The following is an 11,112-nucleotide window of genomic DNA, read 5'->3' on the forward strand; positions in this document are numbered from 1 at the left end:
AAGCCACTGTGGAAAATGGTATGGAAATTTCTCAAAAAACTAAAAAGAGAACCACCATATCACCCAGTAATTTCACTCAGGAATATAGCTCTGAAAAAAAATGTAAACATTAATTTGAAAAGATTCATGCACCCCAATGTTCATAGCAGCATTATTCACAATGGCCAAGGTATGGAAGCAACCCAAGTGTCCACTGACAGGTGGATAAAAAAAGATGTTTTGTGTGTGTGTACCCTCAGCCAAAAAAAGAATGAAATTTTGCCATGTGCAACAACACGGGTGGACTTGAAAGGTATTATGCTAAGTGAAATAGACAGAGAAAGACAAATATTGTATGACTATCACTTATATGTGGACTCTAAAAAATAAAACAAACTAGTGAATATAACAAAAAAGACTCAGAGGTATAGAGGACAAACTGGTGGTTACCAGTGGGAAGAGGGTCGGGGTAGGGGAAACATGGGGGGAGGGGATTAAGAGGAACAAACTGTTATCTATAAAATTAGCTACAAAGAGAGAATGGATGTGTGTACATGGATAATTGAACTACTTTGTTGTTTAGCAGAAATTATCCCAACATGGTAAATCAACTATACATCAGTAAAACTTAAAAAAAAAATTAAAAAGCTACAAGGGTATATTGTACAACTTAAGGAATATAGCCAATGTTTTCTTTCTTCCTTCCTTTCTTTCTTCCTTTTTTGTTTTAGGGTCACACCCGTGGCATATGGAAGTACCTGGGCTAGGAGTCAAATCAGGGCTACAGCTGCTGGCCTATGCCACAGCCATAGCCACAACCATGCCAAATCCAAGCTGGATCTGCAACCTACACCATAGCTTGTGGCAATACCATATCCTTTACCCACTGAGTGAGGCCAGGGATCAAACCCACATCTTCATGGATAGTGGTCTAAATCCACTGACAGATTCTTAATCCACTGGGCCACAACAGGAACTCCAATATTGTACAGTAATTATAAGTGGAGTATCATCTTTACAAATTGTGACTTACTATACTGTATACCTGCAACTCATGTAAAATCACATATCAACTATATTTCAACTTAAAAACATATATTAAAGACAAAGCCTTTATTCCTCTCTTAGATGGAATCTCTCAGTAAGCCTTTATCAGATGTGTAATTGACAAGTAGGCTCTTGAATGAATTGAAAAATTAAAATTCATTCTTTTCAACCACCTATGTGGAAAACGACTCCTAAAATATGCAAAGCATTCTTTCTTTGTTTATTTATTTATTTTGCTTTTTGGAGCTGCTCCCATGGGAAATGGAAGTTCCCAGGCTAGGGGTCTAATCGGAGCTGCAGCCACCAGCCTACACCAGAGCTACAGCAATGTGGGATCCAAGCCGCGTCTGCGACCTACGCCATAGCTCTCGGCAACGCAGGATCCTTAAGCCACTGAGCAAAGTCAGGGATCGAACCCGCAACCTCACGGTTCCTAGTCAGATTCATTAACCACTGAGCCACAACGGGAACTCCTGGAAAGCATTCTTTAAATGAAACTTATAATCAAGACCTTTTTTTCTGCATCTTTCACATGGAGGTAATTCCTACGAAAATTCCATTTTTAAAAAACCATCCGTGGCAGCCAATCTAAACCAAGTTCCAATGCCACTCAGCATTAAATGAAGCTGCAGCGGCAAGCTGAACACACAGTGCTCAAGTGAGGGGGAAAACACATACCATATTTAATAAGATCCCAGATTCCTGGGGTCGGTGTCCATATAGACGCTTTGCGGCATTGGATATGTGGTTGGCAAAAGCAAGCAAGTCCTCCACGGTTCCATATCTGACCGACGACAACCATGGCCCTTCCTGGCCACTGAGAAGCAGAGACTCGGCCCGTTCCTCATTGTCATTACTGTCCTGACACATGGTCATCAGACTGGGTTTGTACACCGCCGGCTCTTCACTGGAATATAAGTTTTCCATAATGTCTATTACATCGGACACGTTCAGATGTTTCATCAATAAGTCGATTTCTTCTTTGTTGTCACTTCCAGTGCTCATGTACTCCATCCCTGGCCAGCTCCCCAGAGAGTCTGCAAAGGAAAGTGCCAGGACTTAGTTTCCCGTGTTTGTCTCTGCATTTGCGAAAGCACTGGGAATCAGCTTCTATGCGCCTTTGTTCATAAAATAAGGGCTCTGTCCACGTGTGTGAGGTCAAGTGCAGACAGTGCAAAAAGGGCCCTTAGGTGACCTTTCGTCCAGTGCTCACGTTACAGAGGGGAAACCTGAGACCTTCGGAGCTCACTGGTCACTCACTCACTGACTTGGAGCCACTGAACACAAACTTTCATTAAACATAATAAGCATGGGTTGGAGCAGCAGGAGTGGAGGCTTCTGGGCCTGGAGAGTTTGCAACCCTGCTGCAACCCTCCCCTGCCGGGTCTGTGGCTTTTACGCCTTTAAAAAGAAAAAAAAGGAAAGAAAGAAAAAAAGAGAGGAAAAAAAAAAGAAAGAAGGAAACTTCTTTACCAAATTCAGGAGATGGCTCTGCAAATAAAATTCAGGGCCTGAAGCCAGAAGCATGGAAAATGGAGTTTAACCTTAGCAAATCTGATGATGGTACAAGTCCAAGTTTTGGGGATAATTCTCATGCAAATATTTTACACAGCTCATTTAAAAAGGAGACAGCAAATCAAATCACAAATCTTCTTTCTGCCCAGGATGGGTTTGAGAAAGCAGAAGATGCGTTTCACCTGCTGTCCCCTCCTGTGACCAGGATTCCTTAACAGTGCAAAGCATACATCCGAAGGACTGGGGAAGGTTAATTTAGTGTCTGGATCAATGACTCTGGAGAAGCTGTGGTATTACAAAGAACCCAGGGAAGCCAAATCTGTCATAAGCAAGATATGGACAAGGTCAACTAACTGATTAGCCAAAATTGTTTCTCAGATCTTATACCCAAATGGGGAACCACCCTTGCGGGCCTCTGAATGAGAAAAAGAAGGTAAATCAAGGGTAAACAATGATGCCTTTACTCAGGATTTTGGAACAAGTCCATTTCAAAGGATTAAAGATAAAAGGACTGCGATCTAAGAGAATTTAAAGGTAGGTATGTCTCCTTAAACTACTGTGCTCTGGAAAGCACAGGCTCTCCCTGAGAGAGGTTTCCGGTTCTTAAAAGCACAAGCCTGCAATGCATTCAACACGCGGTGCTCAAAGCCACCGGCTTCATCAACCTGGAGCATAAGCACAAAACTCCAGGAAATATTCCACCTTGGGGCCACTTGGCCATTAAGACCCAGGCATAGGCTTCTTGGTGAATTTCATTTGAGAAAAGCACCATGCACCTTAGTGTCTGTTATTACTGGATGATCATCGTTATTACTGGATGATAGTCTGATGTACAAATTAAGTCTGGGGAAGGAAGTCTAGGATTGTGCATTCTGACCCACCGCCTAGAACCTAAACTCAGACTGCAGGGAATCAAATCTCAGGCCCTCCTTTGGCGTCTGCCAGACCTTGGGCAAGTACTTTAACCTCACTGCACCCCAATTGTAAAATGGAAGCGATTAATGGCACCCCCCTCAAAGGTTGCTGTTAGGCTTAAAGAAGTTCTAGAATGTAAGGTGCTGGGTGCAGCGCCTGGCACACAGTAGATAATTTGTTACCTTGGCAGCTGCTATAGTGTGCATGAAACAGAAGTACAGAGTCAGATTCCTGGCTTTGCAGACATTGCATTAGGCTTCCTTTCTTATCTGAAAATGGGCTGTGGCCACCTATTTCGACGCTTCTTCTTCACAGTGAGGTTTTAAAAGACTATCTAAAAGAAGAGACAGAAAAAGGCAGAAACCTATGCAATGCTTTGATGGCGGTTATCACCACAGTTATATCTGAGCAAAGGAAACTCCCTTCCTGAGACTTTGTACATCTTTGAGGAAGACTGATCTCAGGGAGTTCCTGCTGTGGTGCAAGGGGGATTGGCTGTGGAGCGCCGCAGGTTCCATGCCCGCCTGGTACAGTGGGTTCAGGATCCTCAACTCTATATGCCATAGGGCAGCCAAAAACTAAATAAACTAAAAAGAAACTAAAAAAAAAAAAAAAAAGACTGATATCAGGCTCTTGGAGCCTGTCGGGTTATGAGAGGAATGTCTTAGGTTAATGGAGGAACATTCAGCTTGAGTTTCACAGGGCCATTTAGTTGCAGTTTCTACTTTTAGAATTTACTGGAAGAAAAAAAAAAAACAAAACGGAATTAAAAACAGCCTGACTTAGGACCCCACTGGCTGAAAAATGTCAAGGTTCCTGGATTTACTTATCAAATGGCTGAGCAAAGAGAAAGTAAAGTTCCCAGGAATCACAGGACTCCAGAAACAGAGGAAAAGGTCCCTACCATTCACAAGTCAGTCAGCTGATCGCCAGGAGAGGAAAGGCAGGTTTTGATATTTAAATCATGCAGAAAGTCTGAAGCATTTATATGTAAAGCCTAAGGGGCGAAACACACACACACACACACACCCCCCACACACACCCACCCACCCAATCCGGGCACTGGCGGTGGAAAGGAAGGAAGAAGCAGGGTGGCGAGGTGGAGGAGCGTGTGACCGTCCGCACTGCCACTAATTCCTTGGCAACGCCGGCCGCCTCTCACGCAAATCTGCATGCTCCTGAGACAACCCTGAAGACCCGTTCACCTGTTAAAGATCCCCGGGGGAAAAAACTCAGCACTTTCTGTCCTTTAGGAAGCAGACAAGATGCTGATAATTTCCGAGTCATTCAAGATCAGTAGCCATCCAGAAAAAAATCTGAAAGGTCAAGGTATATCCACTTGAGCAACAAGGACCATTCCCCACACAGTTCACAATCCAAATCCCTCCTTGCAGACGCCGTAGGGAACTATACCAATTTTAGAAATGGACCCATGGGCAGATACAGTCAAAATCACCTGCTTCGAGTTATTTGTGAAAGTGACCGTAAAATCATGAGCAAATAAATACTTCTCCTCAACATGGATGTCATACTCGTGGCTGCTTCCATCTCCATAAACAAAAGTTGAAGGTTTCCTGGCAAGTGTGAATGAAAAGGGCCCAGATGATTGACCTAAGCTTCTGTCTAACAAAGGATCATTATACCTTCTGTTACTTCTCATTTAATAGATTTTCATTTTTTTTGCTAAAATAGTACACTGCCCTTCAGGAAGCATCTCCAATAAGATTTTTTTCTAACAATATTTTTGTCCTCAAAAAGCCCCAGAACGATGCCACTCTAGCTGTAGTAGAAGTACAGCCACTTCAAAACCTGCTTCAAAACCTCTAGCTGCCTCAACGATGCAATTTTCCTTATAGGACAGACCAGAAATACTGCACACAAACTTGATTCCATCAGATCTGGGGGCGTCAGATTACCTTCAAATTGGCAAGTACCTAGGAGTCAGCCCATAGATATGGAAAGAACTGAATTAGTGCTTCTCCCTCCGTTTTTATCCAGAGCAGTCCTTCGTGGAGGGACAAAATATGTCTTTCCAAAAATGAAATAGACACTGCAATGTTTCACTTCCAAGACAGCTCGCGGCCTTTCTGGCTAACTTCTGGGGACAACCTGTTCGAGGTGCTTCCTTCTAAGCGTGGTTCTCCAACTGGACCTTTGGATCCTAGTAGGGCATTTCCACGGGGAAACCTCTGTGAAATAACTCCCCCCACCTCCCCTTAACATTCTTTCTTAGGCCAAAAGCCCAGCATTCGTGTTCTGCTCTAACCACCCTATTAGTCACAGAACAGGATCCAAGCTACAAGCAAGAAACTAAGTTTCAGCTATTCAAAGGCTCTTGGCCTCGCCAGCCACCAGCCACCACCCCACACCCCACACCCCACACTCCCTTTCTCCGGTTCCTTAAGGCAAAGGGAGCCTTAAAGGAGTTGCAAATTAGAGGAGCCCCCGTCGTTAGTGGCATCAGGGCCCCTAGCCTCCGGGTGCACTCACCGGGTCTGAGCAGGGAGAGTGTAGCCGTGCCAGTGGTGCACGCGACGAGAGGCGCGGTGACAGCGGGTCCCTGCCTTCCCGCGCACTGCGTGGACCGGCACTGCTCACGCGCTAGGGATCCGGGAAGGAGGAGGAAGGGGGAGGAGTCGCGAGGCGGCGCCCCGTGAGACCCTTGCGCAAGGTGCTTTCCATCTGTGCCGGCTGCAGCGGCGACCGGCACGCAGGACGGAAACGCGGCGGCGGGAGGCAGGCACGCCCCCACCCCCCAGAGCCCCCGAGTCCTCCCCGATGCCCCGGCCCGCCGGACCCAGTGGGAATCGCCGGGGCACCCCTCAGCGCTGCTATCAGAACAACGCCCCCGAATTCTGCGTCACCTGTGGCCTCCGCGCGACCTCGTGGGCCGAACGCTCCAGCCGCCGTTCCCCGACGACTCGCTGCAGAGCTGACAGGCCGCCCCCGGGAGCCGGGCGCGTCGGAGTCCCGAGGTCCCGCGGCGGCAGAAGCCGGAGCCAGGGCGACCGGCCCCGGAGCGTGGCGCGTTGTCCAGGCCCGAGCGGCCGAGTGAGCCCCGGGCCGTCCGCTCACCCGGGCAGCCCTCGTCGGCCCCTGACTCACCGAGACTGAGCCGGCCGAGGGGAGGCGCAGCGGATTCCAGCCGCCGCCTCCCCGCCTTTTCCATTTCCCCTTTCTCTCGGTAAACAGAAAGAGCCCGCCGGCTTGCGGGGCAGCCTGAGCCCCCGCGCTGGGAAATTCCGTCCTCCCCCCGTTCGCCCCCCCCTTTGCCCTCGGGGCGCGGGGCGGAGCTGGAGGCGTGACCCGGGAGGACACCCCGCTCTTGATCAGCCTCGCCACGCCTCCCGCGGGCAGGACCAGTAGCGCGGTCCCGGCCCACAGCCTGGGAAAACACCCACGAGTTTTCCCTCGAACCTGGGGACCCGGCTGCCCGAAGGTAGACGAGCGCCCCGATGCGGAGTTGCGAAGTGCGACGTTACTTCCGCACCCCTTCCTGGTGCCCTAAAGATCATAACTCCAACGGTGCTGGCGCCCTCGGCGCTACTCCAGTGTCCCCGGCCCTTTCCGGCGCCCCCTATCTCCCCAGGCTAGTGTTGATGTCTGCTAGGGAGGGGAGGAGGACAGAGGCACCGCGGGCTCTCCCCACCGCGCTACAGAAGGCGCAGTGAGCTTCCCAGAACCTCGGCCCGCCCTGCTTAGACTGCGGTTCAGGTCACTCGAAGAGAGTGAGGGGATTCCTGGTCTGCATGCACGGACACAGTTTAAGGGCTTGGGAGAAACGGCCGCAGGGTAAACCCGAACCCGGGGGAGAGCACTTGGACCGGAGCCGGGGTACCCGCCCCCAAAACTTGGTTTCGCTCTTCACAGTCTTTATTGGAACTAGTTATTTTGTGGCACCGCCCGACTACAGAGTGCATTTGCCTTGATCTCCTACCTCAGTTTCGAGTCTGGGATTCTCTGTCCTGCTTGTGAAAAAGATCAAAGTTCGTCTAGAGCGTTCTTCCTTCTTGAATGGAAAGCGTTTACTCCCGGCGAAGCCGGAAGAAAGTTCTAGGGAAATAGCGCCTCTCTCCACGAAATCCACTTTGCAGCACATTCGCATCCCAATATCTACCGAGTTGCAGCGCGCGCAGACACACATACCGCCCCCGCCAATACTTCCGGACTATCAAGATATTTTGCAAGACAGTCGGGAGAAAGAAAGGTCCAGTAGAGCAGACACGCTCTGTATCCTAGCGACCCAGACGTTGGACGCGCGGGACAGAGCCCAGATTCAAACGTCCTCACGGAATCCACATCCGTCTCTTTTCAGTACCCAAGCGCGCCGCGCGCGTGCACGCACACACGCACACATGGTTTCAAGACTGCAGCGGACCCCCTCTAAGGCTCTCCACGTTTCTCTTGCGGAAAGTGAATTGCGATTCCCACTCAAGGAAGTCCTATGAGAATTACTGGAGGACCCAGGTGAGCTGAACTGAGATGTGAAGCAAGGCCCACGCTTCTGGTCCCGCAGAGATGATGGTTAACAAGGTGATTGACAGGCGTCCAAGATGTTAGTAAAAGTGAGCCCGACAAGCCAAAAAAATGGTGACGGCTGATTGAGGACATTAGATCACCCCCCCCCCCCAGATTATTTTAAACACTAGAGTGCGGCGACAAGAATCACGTGGGCCGTGTGCCATTTCCAGGTGACTGGACTACCCACCCGCCTGATCCAGGGGACTAGGCTTTTTCTGGGCTTGCAGGTGGGGGTGAGTTGGGACCGACCCTGCCGCCCTGACTCGGCCGGAGCAACCGGCGGCCAGGCCGGGAGAAGCCCGGCTGGCCCGGACGCGGACTCCGTGGAATTTGGCCCGGGTTCAGGAACAGATTATCCTAGTCTCGGCTGAAACTGAAGTATCAACTCCCTTAGTCTTTTCTCTGGAAACTGGATTGGCCGAGTAGCTGCCTCTCCTTGTAAAGTGAGACAGTCTCGCTCTATCCGTTGTCTTTGAGCAACAAAGGATGATCTTGACAAGCATTTTAAAAATAGAAACATGGAACCTCTCCCTGGATGAGCTCATTAAAAAACCACACCTAATTTTCTGGGAACTAAGTATTAGTCTTACTTCCTACATAGAGGTCTTCTGAACATAGCTGCATTTGGGGGAGGGGGTGCCATGTCTTCGACATGGTTCTCTCTGGCTGGTCATTGCTTTTGCAATAGCAGATTTCACAGCGGGGAGGGAATTAAGCGGTTTTATTCAAACTCATTTTTTAATGAGCAAAGATCAGATCTGGTGACCCAGATTATTGGAGCTGAGAGGACAACAGAAAATAATGAAAAAGTTTGCAGACTTACTTGCATTTTTCTGTCAAGACTTGGTTGCCCAGGCTTGCAAAAGCAATTCTGCTCTTTTAGGAGCTTGTGAGAAAAGTTAGGTTCAAGCTTGCCCAGGAGCAACCACCTGGGGGGCTGATTCAGGAAGTCCTTACCAAAGTACATTACAAAACAGCTCTGGAAGCTGTTTGCAGCTAATAAAATGCACTTGAAAAAAAACTGAGTTGCAATGTTGGAGTTTACTTGAAGAGGCTTTCTCCATTAGCTGATTGAGACATTAATAGGCTTCTAATGGGCAGGGACCCTGTCAGTACATTGGCCTATGTAAACCTAATGGGGTCTATACTAATAAATAAAATACAAGCCACTGCTTTCCAGTCTTTTTCCTATTCACAAAATATAATACTTTTAGAGAATACTGGGATAAACTGGAATAAATTAATAGCTATATGTGACTTGGCAAAAAAAAAAAAAAGGTGTCTTGGGTGTTCCCTGGTGGCTCAGCAAGTTAAAAATCTAACTGGTGGGAGCTCCCATGGTGGCTCAGTGGTTAACAAACCTGACTAGGAACCATGAGGTTGCCGGTTCGATCCTTGATCTCGCTCAGTAGGTTAAGGATCGGGCATTGCTGTGAGCTGTGGTGTAGGTCGAAGACGAGGCTCGGATCCCGAGTTGCTGTGGCTCTTGGCGTAGGCCATCGGCTACAGCTCCGATTAGACCCCTAGCCTGGGAACCCTCATATGCCGCGGGTTCGGCCCTAAAAGGACAAAAAGACAAAAAAAAAAATCTAGCTAGTATCCATGAGGATGCAGATTCTATCCCTGGCCTCACACAGTGGGATAAGGATCCAGTGTTGCCTCGACCTGTGGTGTAGGTGGCCATGCTGCTGGGATCTGGCATGGCTGAGGCAATGGCAGGCAGCTGCAGCTCTGCTTCAACCCCTACTAGCCCTGGAACTTCCAAATGCTGCTGGTGCGACCCTTAAAAATTAAAAAAATCCAGTAGGTCTGATTTTTTTTCTTATGATAATGTGAGTGGATTTCAGTGATAATTGAACTTTTTCATATTGTCTTTCTCAGTGACAAAGCTAAACAAAACTTGCGTGCACTGTCAGAGCATTCAGCTTGGAAGTCTCCAAGAAGACAGCAGACACAGCATCCAGGGGAGGAGATTCAGGGCCTCCTCCCCCTCCCCCACCCTTGGGAACCACCAGACCCACCCCATGCCCTACCCCCACTGCTAACCCTCCTTGTGCTCTGGTCTCACTCCTGCGGTAGCTGAAACAAAAACCGCTTCCTCCAGCCGAGCCTGGGCTCCCTGCAGCTGCTGGCTGATGGACCTGCTGGCCTCACTCAACATCTTGAGGTGGACTAGGGGTTTCCATCAGCCTGGCAGGGACCTCGTGTGCATCATTCAATTCTACTCGCCCCCAGCAGCACCCTACAGCATCCCAGATAAGCTTGAAGAGGCACCTGGCTGCCCGAAGGGATACAGGGGTACCTCTGTGCCTGCCACTTCCGTGGCATCCCCACCCCCACCCCAAGGACTCGGAGAGAAGGGCAGACAGGATGAGAGGGGACATCCTGCACTTACCAACTTTTGCTATCACTGGGCAAAGTGGTAACAGCCACGGAAGGAAGCCACGGAAGGAGGCCATGGAAGGGAGAGGGAGGGTGCTGGGTTGGAGATAGCGTTCTCACATTGGGGCATGGGCTGATAAATCCCCCGGTTGCTGGTTCCTCATCCTCTCAGGCTTGGCCTTCCTTTCTGAAGGCTATGTGTGTGCAACAGACACCTTCTATGCTCCTGTGCAGAAAGCTAAAACTTAGGTCTCCTGAAGTACCTAAATCGCACTGTTCTATGTGAAATGTATTCTGTTTCTTGTTGACTGCTTTGTGCTGTGACTTCCCCAAACGGGAGGCCCTCGGGCTGCACTTTGGAAACAGAAACTACTGCCCTGTGCTTCTCTCGCCCGCCTTCCAAATGGAAACTCCTGGTGCAATATTTCTTCATCTTGGGCTTCCAAGATTGCCCCATGGCTTGGGATGCCCCCAGTAACAGTTCAAAGTTCTCTCCTCTGGCCTGGGCAATAGCTTTCATTTTTCACATTTTCAGAGGGAGGAGAAAGTCATATGTGTGTATATATATATATATATAGTCATAAATTGCAGAAATTTTACAGCAGAAATTGACAGAACATTGTAAATCAACTCTACTATAATCTTTAAAAATTTTTTAATAAATACAGCCTCATCTGCAAATGCAAATACAGAGACAGAGGAAAACCACTAGACTAGCATCCTCCAGAGAAACAATCCTTACTAACCTCCTTT

General features: G+C 48.8%; 1 protein-coding gene across 5 annotated transcripts in view; it reads right to left on the minus strand.

Moving 5' to 3' along the window:
- MAP3K8 (mitogen-activated protein kinase kinase kinase 8) overlaps positions 1–7,617 on the minus strand; it is a 29,719-nt gene extending 22,102 nt beyond the window's left edge. Inside the window, exons 1-2 of one of the 5 annotated variants that reach the window (XR_007131189.1) lie at positions 6,562–6,890; positions 1,705–2,063 (exon numbers count right to left, since the gene is read on the minus strand). Coding sequence is in view for 4 of the 5 variants with exons in the window: in XM_047754841.1 (XP_047610797.1) it covers positions 1,705–2,063; positions 6,562–6,625 (423 nt within the window). In the remaining variant the exon portion in view is untranslated. Of the gene's footprint in view, positions 1–1,704; positions 2,064–5,946; positions 6,221–6,320; positions 6,891–7,393 lie in introns of those variants that run through there. The other 4 variants (XM_047754844.1, XM_047754841.1, XM_047754842.1 and 1 more) reach the window with 4 other exon arrangements.
- Between the last annotated feature and the right edge of the window lie 3,495 nt (positions 7,618–11,112).

This window comes from Phacochoerus africanus, chromosome 12 (assembly GCF_016906955.1).
Source record: "Phacochoerus africanus isolate WHEZ1 chromosome 12, ROS_Pafr_v1, whole genome shotgun sequence".
NCBI lineage: Eukaryota > Metazoa > Chordata > Mammalia > Artiodactyla > Suidae > Phacochoerus > Phacochoerus africanus.